The 13,546-nt window shown below is 40.8% G+C and overlaps 2 protein-coding genes across 2 annotated transcripts; both read left to right on the top strand.

Annotated features, from left to right (window-relative positions):
- Window positions 1-73: 73 nt before the first annotated feature.
- On the top strand, window positions 74-7,412 carry polk (polymerase (DNA directed) kappa). The gene is made up of 14 exons (XM_056375418.1): window positions 74-782; window positions 1,163-1,282; window positions 1,391-1,543; window positions 1,883-2,014; window positions 2,144-2,294; window positions 2,476-2,685; window positions 3,076-3,200; window positions 3,430-3,596; window positions 3,678-3,710; window positions 3,821-3,917; window positions 4,646-4,817; window positions 4,971-6,002; window positions 6,575-6,623; window positions 6,755-7,412. The coding sequence occupies exons 1-14, from the start codon at window positions 654-656 to the stop codon at window positions 6,834-6,836; spliced, it is 2,652 nt and encodes an 883-aa protein (XP_056231393.1). The 5' UTR covers window positions 74-653; the 3' UTR covers window positions 6,837-7,412.
- Window positions 7,413-7,894: 482 nt separating this feature from the next.
- ankdd1b (ankyrin repeat and death domain containing 1B) lies at window positions 7,895-13,052 on the top strand. The gene is made up of 15 exons (XM_056377475.1): window positions 7,895-8,251; window positions 8,653-8,753; window positions 8,901-8,999; window positions 9,108-9,206; window positions 9,489-9,593; window positions 9,714-9,815; window positions 9,974-10,072; window positions 10,626-10,724; window positions 10,905-11,003; window positions 11,194-11,292; window positions 11,396-11,494; window positions 11,754-11,849; window positions 12,249-12,450; window positions 12,663-12,794; window positions 12,925-13,052. Exons 1-15 carry the CDS (start codon window positions 8,077-8,079, stop codon window positions 12,978-12,980), a joined length of 1,662 nt encoding a protein of 553 aa, XP_056233450.1. The 5' UTR covers window positions 7,895-8,076; the 3' UTR covers window positions 12,981-13,052.
- The last annotated feature ends 494 nt before the right edge of the window (window positions 13,053-13,546 follow it).

Raw genomic sequence — 13,546 nt, 5'->3', positions numbered from 1 at the left:
GATATAACTAATTATGAAAATCATAGGTAGTTTAAAGGAAACCATTTTTTCAAACAAAATTTAAATTGCAAAATGTAAGGAACTAGGCAGTTTCGAAATCCAGGCTAATATAAACTGCAAATACACGCATCTAAAATGATCTGGAGACACTTTCTGTGGGTACTTGGTTTATGTTATAGCTTATTTGAAAAGGGGTAAAAGGTGATCTTGTAAAGCTTCTTTTAATGGTACAGTGCTGTCTCAAATGCCCATTCAGTCGTACAAAACGTCCTTTGATGATAAATTCAAAAATGTATTTATTTACAGAAGTAAACAATGCAAACCCCGCCCCTTCCGGCAACAACGAGACTACGCGGAAGTGCCGCTAAATTCGTCATCGGTTTCAAAACCCAAAACATGTACGGGCACAAGCTTTAGACAGCTGAGAGACTTTGATTCAGAGTGATTGTTCTTGCTCAAAGTACAAAGATTAGTTTCTGAATCAGTGTTTTTTTTTTCCTATTTAGCTCGAGAAGGCGCAAATGTAATGGGAAACGTTGCTACGATATCTTATAGCTTTATCGGCTAATTTTTGAAAGCTGAGCTCGTTATAAATTGGACCATACTGCCTTAAAACAAACGGCTGTTTTCCCATCAAGGGTCTTTTCTTCCGGATGGAAAATGGAATTGCATCCACTAAAGGAGAGGGCTTCCTCTCCAGAATGGCACTTAATGACAACAAGGCCGGTATGGAGGGTCTTGACAGGGACAAGATTAACAAGATCATCATGGAGTCATCCAAGGTACACTCTGACTACTGAAAGGCACTTGTTCAGTTAGTTTTGTGAAGTACCAGGAATTCGTCATACACACATCCCCCCCGAGTCATACACATACAAATTGTCTCTTCTGTGTCCGGATGGCGTGATTGATTCACCTGTGTAACCAGCAAGAATCTAAACAAAGGGATGTGTAGAAAAGTGCAAATTAGGCTCTAGTGTGCTGTGGACAATATGAAATGTGAGGTCTACTTTTACAGATTGTGTCCAGCCTTGTGTGAAAGTCCCATATCCCCAGTGTAATGACATGCAGTCCTAAAAAAATAGATGTGCTACTGTATCTTTTCATTATATCTGTGCTACAGAATCTGTAACTCTCCATTGTCCTTGCCTTTGCCCTGCAGGGATCAAGGTTTTACGAGAATGAGCTGAAGAGAGAGCAGCAGGTGAACCAGCGCATTGAGAAAATGATGCTACAAAAGGCACAGATCACAGAGCAGCAGTTAAAGAAAGCACAAGCTCAGGTGATACAGATAACACTTATGCAGACAAACATGATGTGCTGTCAGATGAAGAAGCTGAATTTCAACCATTATGCTACTTAAGTGTTTTGATCAAATCTCTCTGTGTAGGTGGAGAAGGTGGCCTCAGCGCTGGAGAGGAGTCGTGATCTAAGCCGTGTGATTGTGCATGTGGACATGGACGCTTTCTACGCTGCTGTGGAGATGAGAGACTGTCCTGAGCTGAAGGACAAGCCCATGGCTGTAGGATCCATGAGCATGCTGGTGGGGTATAGAAAATAGAAAATTATCAGTATGTTTGAAATATTTACAGTACATCATTATAAATCTCCTAACCACAGTATAATGCAGCAATACCACATTTCCTCAAATAATAAGTACGAATAAGTCTTCATATGCATATATTACTAAATAATTCATACCATACATTAATTTCACAATACATTACTGTCAAATTAGAGATTATGGATATTTAAACCAGTACCAACATTATATGATGTCTTCAAAACAAATTTAGTATTCAGAAGAGAGTTTTGTATCTTAAATCCAGATTGCTTCTTTATGTAAAAGTGTTTTATATAGATCTCACCCTTTCTTTTACAGTCAACATCTAACTACCATGCCAGGAAGTACGGGGTCCGAGCCGCCATGCCTGGGTTCATTGCAAAGAAACTCTGCCCCAACTTAGTCATCGTTCCAACTAACTTTGATAAATACAGAGCTGTGAGTGATGAGGTAAGAGCAATGCCAAAACACAAACGCATACGAAGAGATAAAGTCACCTAGACACAGCAAAGGCTATGCAGCCCTTTTATGTGACTACTTGCTTTAACTGGTGGTCACAAATTTGTATCTTTCTGTTAGATCCGGGAGATTTTTGCAGACTATGACCCTCACTTCCAGCCATTGAGCCTGGATGAAGCCTATCTGGATTTTACAGACCACCTGGACCACAGGCAGAGCTGGCCGGAGTCCTCTCGTACACATCACTTCCGCGCCAGCAGCACCGCTACAGGCAGGACTTAATTATACGGAAATATAAAATGCTTATGTGGTGGATTGTGGGTTTTTTTGTTTTGTTTTTTTCTTTGTAACTGCAACTTTTGCCATTTTTACTGTTGACATGACAGAAAAAGTTGTTTCATACACCAGTAATCCATCTGATTACCGTCTGAAATCATTTCTTTCCTTTAAAGGTGAAGAGCAGAGTGAACTTCCCCAGGAGGCACCGCCAGAGGTGAAAGACCTGTCTCCTGTCCTGTTTGAGGACAGCCCGAGCACCTCTCCCTGCTTGCTGGGCTCTGGTGGTGGTGGTGCATTCGAGGTGTTTGGGACGTCTGTGGAGGAGGCTGTGAGAGAGATGCGCTTCCGCATTGAGCAGAAGACCATGCTGACTGCCAGTGCAGGTGAGGGGAAAACCCACTCTGGTGTGACTGATGAATACTAATGTAATAATGATCTCTTTTGTATGCATTGCCTCCATGCTTTTGTTTAGCATTTTGCTTTTTCAATTGAGTTCCACAGGAGAATTATAGCATATTCTCAGCTTAAGTTTTCTTCTCTCTCCCTCACCACTTCTGTTCTCGCTGAATAAAAGCTACATTTAAAAAATACATAGTATAGGCAATTCTACTCACTCTAATTCATTGTTTACATTAACAACTGCTCAACAGTAACAATAAAAGTCTGCAATGTCAATCTAGTTGTTTAGACTTATGATCAACATTGTGCTTATGTTTTACCAGCTGTTCATTAACAAATATATCTTTCAATTACACTATTATTCACTCTCCTAGGAATTGCTCCAAACATGATGCTTGCCAAGGTGTGCAGTGACAAGAACAAGCCCAACGGCCAGTACAGACTCCCCTCCACCAGAGAGGCAGTCATGGACTTCGTCCATGGTCTTCCAGTTCGCAAAGTACAGTACATATTGCTCAAACTAAAACATAAACAGAGCCTTTGTGGCATTGCTGTTGAATAATTACGGAAAGATGTTAGAACGTAATCATAAGTTTTTGTTTTATTAAAGGCTGGAAGGTGTGATGTGAAGTGACAAGTGATGTGCTGCAGACGGGGAGAAGATGGTTGAAGGAAAATCTTTGTAAATATTTAAAAACAGTCAAAAAGGTTTTTGTGTATCCCTCCAGGTTTCTGGCATCGGGAAAGTGAGTGAGAAGATGCTCAATGCTCTGGGAATCAGTAGCTGTTCTCACCTTGGCCAGCAGATGGCACTGTTGTCACTGTTGTTCTCAGAGACAGCCTGGCATCATTTCATGGAGGTTTCCCTGGGTCTGGGCTCCACATATATACCGAGGTAATGTCTGTGTGTTTAGTGAAACTCAACATAGCTGACTGACAAAAAGAGACAATACTCACTGTCTTTGCTTTCATACAGGCATGAGGACAGAAAAAGCATGAGCACAGAAAGGTTGGTTTTTCATAAGGCATAAATAGACACCGACATAACTGAATTGATTCTTTTTGTGTCCCTCCTCTTCACTTTAACTCATTTTCTTCTGTGCCTTTTTATTTTTACAGGACATTTAAAGAACTGAGTAAAGCTGAGGAACAGTTTTCTTTATGCAGGGAGCTCTGTGAAGATTTAGCAGAAGACATGAAGAAAGAAGATCTGAAGGTACAGAATGTCAGAGTGGGTTACTTTATGCAGCAAGTGCATATATTCTGCACAAGTAGGTTAGAATGTGAACATTTTTGGCTTACACAATACCACATTTGATGTAAGACACTATCCTGGTTACATCAGCCATGCATGTGGTTTTATTTTGTAGTTGCAGCAGACTGTGCTCAGCTGGATTTTGCCTTAGAGGTCTAAAAGACTGTCTCAGAGAAATAACAAAGCAAACAAGCACAGGGGATATTTGAAAAGAAATGGACTTGGAGTCCTTGGTAAGAAAAAGGAAAAAAAGAAATGCCATGCTTATTCTAGTCCACCCCTAGAATCACAATGACTCCCAACCAAATCTCATACAATTACCTCAATCTGTTCGTTGCTTTTCCAATCGATAGCTAAAGCACGACCATCACCCCCCTGCCTGGGTCCCGATGTGGCCTTGATAGCAGGAGGAAATGGAAGGCCATTAAGGAGACAGCAGGGGCTACTATCAGCCTGGGAAACGTCTCCCTGGGAGATGATCACATTACTATGAGGGTGCTTTGTGGCGTGTTACAAAATGCATTCTGACAAATCAATCAGTGATATGACAAATTGTATAGGTTTACATCGCTTCTATTTATGTCCCTTCCATAAAGTACCATTGGTTACAACAGTAATTAAGAGGTTGTTGACAAAAACAAAAGGACCTTAACTGTTTTTCCTAATGTATTTTCTTCATCTTCTTGAAGGGTAAAACCGTAACACTGAAGCTTAAGAACGTGAACTTTGAGGTGAAAACCAGGGCACTGACGCTGCTGTGTGCTGTTGCTACAGTGGATGAGATCTTTGCTGTTGCTAAGGACCTACTGAAAACGGAAATAGAAAATGAAAGCCCCCAGCCACTCAGACTGAGGCTCATGGGTAATTAGATCGAGCAATATAACTGACATAACAATTAATATAACTAGCTTGAAATAAATCTAAATGATCTGTGACATGCTGCATGTGGAAATAATAACACAGTTGGCATTCATTTTGCAGTTTTCTCCAGATAATTTGTTTTTGTGCTCGTAGGTGTTCGGATTTCTGCTTTTGTCAGTTCGGATGATAAAAAGCCCCTGCAGAGGAGCATCATTGGCTTTCTTCAGCCAGGCAAGACAGACTCCAGTGGCTCTATCCAAGGAATGCACCAAAACCCTGAGAAAGAGCATCTCACCAATCACTCCCTCCAAACCTGGACCCTTACTTGTCCTCCCCCAGTCCAAAAGTGCCAGAAACAAGAGGAAGTTCCCTGGCGGAGCAAGCAGAAGGGGTTAGAGGGAGGTCAGACTGGTGAGGAACCCAAACAGTCTTTCTTCCAAAGGGCCCATGCCAAAAGATTGCAACTCCAGGCAGCGAGGTCAAGCACACAAGAGGAAGGACACGGGGAGAATGTTTCTGTCATTAATTCCATAGATTCTGATGCTCAAAAGGGTGTAGAGTCATCATCAAAAGGGCACAAGAGTACAGCCTCAGATCTCCCAGAAAACGACTTTGTCGAGGCCCAGGCATCCACATCAGGCTGTGGTGGCACAGCGTCAGAGAGCCTCACCTGTCCCGTGTGTTTCAGGCAGGTGGAGACGACTGATTTGAACGTCTTCAACAGACATATAGACCAGTGTCTCAGCGAATCTTCAGGAAAACCAAATCGAAGCACAGATTCGGACTCAGAGTCAGATTTGGACTTAGACATTGTTCGTAACGGTTGTAAGGTGCTGGAAAAATGGAGGGAGGAGTGTGAGGTTAAAGAGGCGAAGAACAGTGAAGAGTATGAGACGAACAGAGTCGATCCTCAGTGGCAACACGGCTTGAAAAACGATCCCACTCAAACGGTTTTGTTGATCAATGGTGACAAGGAAACCGTGACCTCGCAACAGCCTCAGTCATGTAATGATAAAGGCCCTGTGTTCATCTGCCCAGTGTGTCAGCTGACCCAGGACACTGATGACCTCACTGTCTTCAACCACCACGTTGACCTCTGCCTGAACCAGGAGGTCCTACATGAGCTGGGGGGACAGACATCATCTCGCATAAATCCACCTCCAGATACAAATAGCAAGGCCATAGGTGAGTGTGTGTATTAAATGACCCATCCTCACTTAACACATTCTGGGCTGCTTTTTTTCATTGTATTCCAATCCTTAATTCTGCATTTTGTTTCGAGGCATGTCAGTGTTTCCAGCAAGGATCTAAAGTCCGGCAATGTACTGTATGTTTCTCTGCTGATGACAGATACAGTCCTGTTAGTAACATCTATAAGCTCCGGGTTTGGAGCTAACAGAAGGAATGTCTGTTTGGGAGACATCCGTCTGTGACCTATGACCTTGTTATTTACTGACAGTGACATTGTGTGAGAAGTCTGTATCAATTCCTACAGAGAAAAAGACAACTCATTTCACCCCATGGGGCTCTCTTTGCCCTGGTCTTGGAAATGGCCAAATCACTTTCTCACCTATTCATTTCCTACAATGAACTGCACTCTGGTTTCCTCTTAAACAATCCTGCCTCAGAAATTGCACTCTTTATATCCCAGGAGAAGTGCTGCAATTGCGTACCTCCTCAGTGGATGTCATTTTTTTTTTGTCAGAGAAGAGAAAAAAAATTGAGATTTTTTTCTATCCATTTGTCCCTGTTCACAGATAGAGGCCATCTGCTGCCGAAGCAAACAAGTAAAGGCAAAAGCAAAAGGTGAGACTGCTTGATCACAAATTGCTGCTGCACAAAATGGTTACGTGGTCTCTGCATATACCACGTGCTGTAGGTGAAGTAGTGTGATTTTACAATTATGTCATTGTTTGTGTTGATTTCACAACTTTTAGAAAGGACTCGCCTTCCTCTCCTCCTTCGAAGAGAGCTAAAGGCTTCGGTCCTCACAACACTATTGACAGGTTCTTCAGGTGACGGTCATGCACACATCCTCATCTGGAGGATCTTGGAAAGCGTTCTGCAGGAAATGAAATCCAGCTGTCCCCAGTCTCACTGAGCAGGTTTCGGTCATGCTGTGGACTCTCCATAAACTCAAACTGTCTTCACAATCATTTCATTCAAAGCCATATTCAATTTTTCTCCTCAATAAGCTGTACTTGTAATTAAGACTTACTGATATAAGCAAGTAATAATTTGCACTAATATGCCATGCACAAAATGACAAAGATGACAAACACAAATTTTTTTATTTAAATCTGGCAGATTAATAGAGATTTTGAATGACCTTGTTGTCCGTCAATGCCAGTTTCATGTAAATTTTCTGTTTCTCACTGAAGATAAGCCTAAGTTTTTTTTTATTATAATGTATGATAAGTGGAACATTAGGATATTTATTCAAATCTAGCTTCCAGTGTTATTTATAATTTATCTTCTAAGTTATTTTATTCAGACATTTCCTGTAATTTCTAGGTGTATTTATTGTGATAATACAGTGATATATGTTTAATAATGAAGATAAGAGAATCCTTCTATCAATAAATCAAATTTTGCAAAGAATTCTTTTTTTATTATTATTTTACAATTAATATACCATCCATTCTCTGTTAATCTGATTTCGCTTAACCTAAAAATGACTTCTCCAGGTGGAGCTGCACACTGCAGAAACACTGTATTGCATCAGGTTGTGTGAATGTGACACATTGCTGAAAAAATTGTGTGTGTAACAAGTCAGACCTCCCTGGACAAATAAGTTAAACTACCGTTAGAGTCTTATGTTAATCTTCTGTAAATATTCTACTGTGTTCATAGAAATTACAGTTTAAAAAAACACTTGTTATAACATCTTCATTTCACTTAATGCATGAAAGAAATGAAGCCACACTCATGCCACCTACCAGTCATGTAACCCAGGTCGCAGTGTGTCATGTGAAGTATACTCTGGTACTATCAGCAGTCTCTCAAGGGTGTGAGCTAGTAAAGTAAACATGGATCAGCCCTCAAGCAATTAGGAAAATAGGAGTACATTTCCATTTCAAGTTTTGCTGTTGAGTGTCTGAAGACAGGAGCAACACGGAACAGAGCAAAACGGCCTTTTCAGCTTTCAGTTACTCAGGCAGTTGGTTTGGTTTGCGTTTAGTGCGTACATTAGAGTGTTTGTTACATTTAGACCAAGCCCACTTCATTTACACAAAGAGGTAATTTAAAGAGCTTCACAATGGAGAGAAGAGCTTTGGCTTTGAGGGAGATGATCAAGAAGCATTGTCCTACGAAGGAGAATCTGGACCCTCGAAAGTGGGTGACAGAGGAGACCGTGAGGGGCTTTGCTGACTTCATAACCAACAAGCACTCGGACAAAGAGACAGACAACAGCTTTGACAACAAAGAGATGTGTGAGTACACAACGACAACAAAATGAGAAAAGCTGGAAAATAAATAGACTGTGGCTGGAAGATTATGGAGCAAAATGTTCTCTTTAGAACTGAACCCTTGAGTTTGTACTGTTTGATGCTGGGGTTAATCATTAGTTATTAATGGTGGTGGAATGACTGTACTGCCAATAGCATGACAGAAGAAATGCACTATATTTGCACAAGGCTGAAACCCAATCTCCACAGCACATAAAAGAGATACGCACTCATCTCAGCTTGCAGTACGTTCCTGTGGACCCAAATACCACTGAAAATACCACACATCAGCTTTCTATACATGCTGTTATGTACAGTATATTAAAGACTATAGTATAATTGTAAATAGTCATGTGTAAAACTTTCCCTCCCGCTGTTTTGTGTAGTGCTCGATGCAGAGAAGCAGTTTATGGAAGCAGCTAAGAGGAATGATGTGGAGACCATGAAGACTCTTGGAAAAGGACTCAACGCCAATGCAAAGAATGTGGTGGGTCTAAAAAGACAAACTCTCTTTCTCTGCGTCTCATTACACTGCAACGTCTTGAATAACGTCACACAGACTCAAAGGCTGATCATTTCTTGGGTTTTGGTGAAACCTTTGCTAAATGGATTATATACGGATTGTTTGTCTCAGCATAATAGGACTGCCCTTCACTATGCAGTGGCTGGCAAAAACAAGGAAGCTGTCCAACTCCTTCTACAGCGCAGGGTCAAGGTGGACCAAAAGGACAAGGTGAGAGGGTTTGAGGTGCCTACATCTGAGGACTTGAGCCACAGACAATAGGTTACATGTCATTTTCAAGTAATCACAACTTTCCATTTTTTGTTCTGTGTCTGACAGTATGGCGTGGCACCCATTCATTTGGCTGCCTGGTTTGGCAGTTTGGAGATCCTGAAATTATTAGTGCAGGCTGGGGCTGAACACAAGGTTGAGAACGAGGTAAAGAAGCAGAGAGCTTTGTTCTGCTGTTTCTCATTTAGTGACAGAAAAATACCCAGAAATCGATGCCATTTGTCTTAAAAATTTGCTCCTCCTCAGGTACTTGTTGATTAATTTTCATTATCCTGGATTATCCTGGATTTTGAATCTAATATTTGCATGCTCATCTTGTTTAAACCTCAGGGCAGCTGCACTTGTTCTTCTTGTTACATAATGCAGTTAAATTCACATGGCTTGATTCAAAAGAAAATGTTTTCTAAATTATAACTTTCTCTACATCAGGAAGGAGTGAACATTATGCACTGCGCTGCTATCAACAACCACACTGAAATTGTTGAGTATATTATCAATGACCTACAGATGAAAGAACTAGACAAAGATGACCAGGTATAAACTTGACACTAGTTTTCCATGAAGTGACTGTATAATTCACTTATTTAGAAAAGCCAAATTAGATGCAGTAAATGTGATCGCTCCAAATAAATGGTTGTTATTCTTACACTTCAGTCAGGGCACCGCGCATTTGCACTGGCGGCAAAGCATGGGTGTGTGGAAATGTTAGAGATGCTGATGGAGCCATACAAAATGGCCACCATGAAGCCCAACAAGGTATGGACTTATTTGTGTGTTTCTGGTGCACCTATTTACATTATACGCCTGTTTTTGCTCACATGTGCCTGAGCGCACATCTCTGTGTCACACCTGCAAGCGAGCTCAAAGTCAAACACTCTTTGATGCCAGTTGTTTCCCTCCTTCCCTTCTGTCAGAGAGGTGACACGCCCCTGCACTTAGCTGCCAGCAACGGCCACTTGGACGCCGTCCAACTGCTGCTGCAGAGCTTTGATACTCGGGATGAAGTCAATATGGTAGACAATCAGTGGAAACATCCTCTCTATATCACGGTTTGGTTTGTGACAGTGTGTGCTCAGCGGCTAATCCATTGCTTGATGGTGGCTCCACTTTGGATTAATTAAGATGTATCAAACATGTACTGGTTACTATTATATAACAAGGTAAACTATGTTCTGGTTTGAACTAATAGTGCTTCTGGCCAGAGATTCTGCTGACTAGGAAAGGTACTTCATGATGGAAGTAATCCATGTTACAAAGAGAGTCATTACCAGTTATTAAATGATAATAATAATAATAATAATAAAAAAATAAATGTTAAAAATGTTAACATAAACCAATATAAAAATAATTTATTGGCTATTAATTTACTGAAGCCCATCCACACTTCTTGTGTAAAAAAGGTTGCTTGATTTCTGATGTCTGGTGAGCTATAGGTCTGAAACCATAACATTTTGTGAGCATAACAAGTCATTTTAAAATGTGATCTATCTGAGAGGAATATTCTGCTTCTGTTGTGGTTATCCAGCACCACTACTATATTTTTCAGATAGAGCTTCTGTGTTGCAGGATGGTGAGACGGCTCTGTACCAGGCTGCAGACAACGGACAGGAAGAATGTGTCTTGGCCCTGCTGGAGGCTGGCTGTGACCCCGACATCCTCACAATGGTACAATACGGCGCTGTGGTGACTCATAAATAAATCCCTGCTAGTGTCCTGCTGTTAATGATACTATGGCATAAAATGTATTAGAGGCGTAAATCCTTTAGGCAAAATCATAATATGTGGTAAATGAAATTATTTTTCTTTTAAACATAGGCTTACACAGCTGAACTCCCTCTCTTGTAGGCCAAATGCAGCGCTCTCCATCCAGTTTCAGAAAGAGGAGACACATCTATTGTCCAAATCGTTTTAGAGTACAAAGCCTTTACTGACTTTCAGAATCAGGTAAGCACACAAGCTAGGTGGCAGTAGTACACTCTGTCAGTAAAGTGTTCTGGCAACACAGATCACATACACGTAAGTCGTGCTGTCGACGCGCTGCCTGGATGTGCATCATTGTAATTTTACACATTTTTTAAAATAACAGTTCACTTTTTTGGGCTCATGTTGTGTAACAGAATATTTTTGCTCTCAGCACCTAGCGGCTCCCCTCCACCTGGCAGTGAAGAACAGTCACATCCCTGTCATCCATTCTCTACTGGATGCTGGCTGCAACATTAATGTCACCGATAAGGTATAATCACTCTACTAATACAGTAAAATAAAACAACATACAACGTAACATTAAAGTAGTGAATGTATGCTGCATTGTGCTGTCCCGTGCTATGAACTATTAGAGGTCCCGGACTGCTATGCATCTTGCTGCAGAGCTGGCCAGAATAGAAGTAGTGGAGATGCTTCTTAAAGCCGGGCTGGATCTGACACTCCGGGATAGGGTACGAATTCTAACTCAAATTTTTAGAGCTAATGTTGTGTAGATGCCATGGAAGTTCAAATTTTGCTCTCGTATGTGTACATGTACACTTTCTATCTCATAATCAGACCATCTAAAGGGTTAAAACACAATGTATGACTAATTTAAGGCATAACAGCAACATGCTACATTGAAACTGTAAGAAATAGAAATTAAAATCCTAGATCTTACAGTTCTAATTGTAGTTGTGTATTTTGTTGTACATGTTCAATTTGGAGTAGCAGGGTAAGACGGCTCTGGGTACGGCAGCCAGAGCAGACGAGGTGATTATTGTGGACATGATCATCAAAGCAGAGAGATACTACGCCTGGAAGACGGTGAGAGATAGTGAAATGATGTTTGTAACTTTTACTATTTTCATATGTGCCATAATCCATTCTTGAAGCCTTGAAATCAATAATTAAATTCATCACAGATGATTCATTTCCTAACGTCAAATTCTAGATCAGCCGAGTCCCCGCTAATACTATTAAGGCATCCATGGTAAAAAAAAACAACTCAAAACTGGAAATATTTGACAGCCAATTTACCACCAATTTAATTAAGGATACGCCAGATTCCCCTTCCCTTCTTGATTTTCTAAATGTTTAACTGTGGCATTCATATTGCTAATCATGCGTGTGAGTGTCTTTCCAATAATCTCTTCCCATTCCCCTGTGCTCTCTGAGGCTAGTGGCCTTTATCAATCTGCTGACATGATTTAATTGCCCTTTCAGGCCAACCCTGAGCTTAATGAGAGTGTTCACAGCGAGTATCCGCTAACGTTTAAGCTCGACCACCGCTTTGGGACCAGGGCGCTCCGTTCGATGGCCTGGCGCCTGGCGTACAAGCTCCTGAAACCAGGAGACTGGAAAAGACTGGCAGAACACTGGGGCTTCACTAAGGACCAGGTGTCTGCCATTGAGGAGCAGTGGACAGGTGCCACACCTCACACTGACCAGAAAGGCTGTCTGTGCTTTTTGCAACTCTCTGAAATACTATATGAATTTACAGGAACTTTTAAAAAATTAATATCCCTCACTAACTTTAATTTTCCTGTTTCATCTTCCAATGTACAGAGGCAATCTTTAAGTAATTTTTGCTAGGTGAAATGTTTTCCTGACTCTACAGTGCTGTGTTTTTATCCACAGGTCAGCACAGCTACCAAGAGCACGGGAACAGGATGCTGCTGATCTGGCTCCACGGGGAGGAGTTGGCTCAAAAGAGCCCTGCCAAAGAACTGTACCAGGGCCTCATCCTCACAGGGAACACAAAAGCTGCAGGTACTGTAGATTCAGTAAACTTTTCTTTTCCTTGCAAAATAATTATACTAAGCAATATATGAATATTTTGCTGTGCTACCTGGGGATGTTCGCCAAAATTTTATTAGAGAAATATTCATTTGTCTTACAGATAAGATTCGGACGGAGGCAGTGCCTGCCAGCAAAAAGAGCTGCAGCATTTCATGAAGACAAAATTAACTCCATGTTCACATCATTTTCAACTACTGATCTGTTCAGAAAGTTAGCAGTAAAATAATTTATTTTGAAAACAAAATTGTGCATCAGATCATTAACATATGGCTTTGGTTTAGTAAAGTAAACAACCTGTGTTGTTGGATGGTCGGTTTCAGTAGAAATCATCAGTAGCACAAATATTTAAAATATGTGGTTTTACACATTACAGTACAGCCTCACTTGTGCATAATTTAAAGTCAAAGTTTTTTCATAGAAATAAATGTCCATTTTGTAATTCTTGACTGTCCAGCTGGTAGTAATTAAATAATAATTAAAAAATTTACACATGCAGTTCTAAACACCTGTGTCTACTTTCCTGAGAGAAATCCTAATGCTCAGGAGCGCATTTCACATTCATGAAAGGAAGTTGAAAAATGGCAATAAAATGTTCACTTCAAATGCAGAGCGCAAGGGCAAAGTCATTTCAAGATATCAAAATAAAATGGACTTGAAACTGAAGCCAAGGTAACTATTTATAGGATTGTTGCATAGGATGTGTTAAATCTTAAATCTAGACT

Source organism: Seriola aureovittata, chromosome 5 (genome assembly GCF_021018895.1).
Source record: "Seriola aureovittata isolate HTS-2021-v1 ecotype China chromosome 5, ASM2101889v1, whole genome shotgun sequence".
Lineage (NCBI taxonomy): Eukaryota > Metazoa > Chordata > Actinopteri > Carangiformes > Carangidae > Seriola > Seriola aureovittata.
Note: the sequence above shows the minus strand (reverse complement) of the source record. Positions and strands in the feature narration are given on the sequence as shown.

Coding starts and splice junctions, on each gene's coding strand:
- polk (XM_056375418.1), top strand. CDS start 654: ATGGAAAATGGAATTGCATCCACTAAAGGAGAGGGCTTCCTCTCCAGA. Junction 3,597..3,677: donor GGCTCCACATATATACCGAG/GTAATGTCTGTG, acceptor GCTTTCATACAG/GCATGAGGACAGAAAAAGCA. Junction 4,818..4,970: donor ACTCAGACTGAGGCTCATGG/GTAATTAGATCG, acceptor TTGTGCTCGTAG/GTGTTCGGATTTCTGCTTTT.
- ankdd1b (XM_056377475.1), top strand. CDS start 8,077: ATGGAGAGAAGAGCTTTGGCTTTGAGGGAGATGATCAAGAAGCATTGT. Junction 9,594..9,713: donor AACTAGACAAAGATGACCAG/GTATAAACTTGA, acceptor CTTACACTTCAG/TCAGGGCACCGCGCATTTGC. Junction 12,795..12,924: donor AGGGAACACAAAAGCTGCAG/GTACTGTAGATT, acceptor TTTGTCTTACAG/ATAAGATTCGGACGGAGGCA.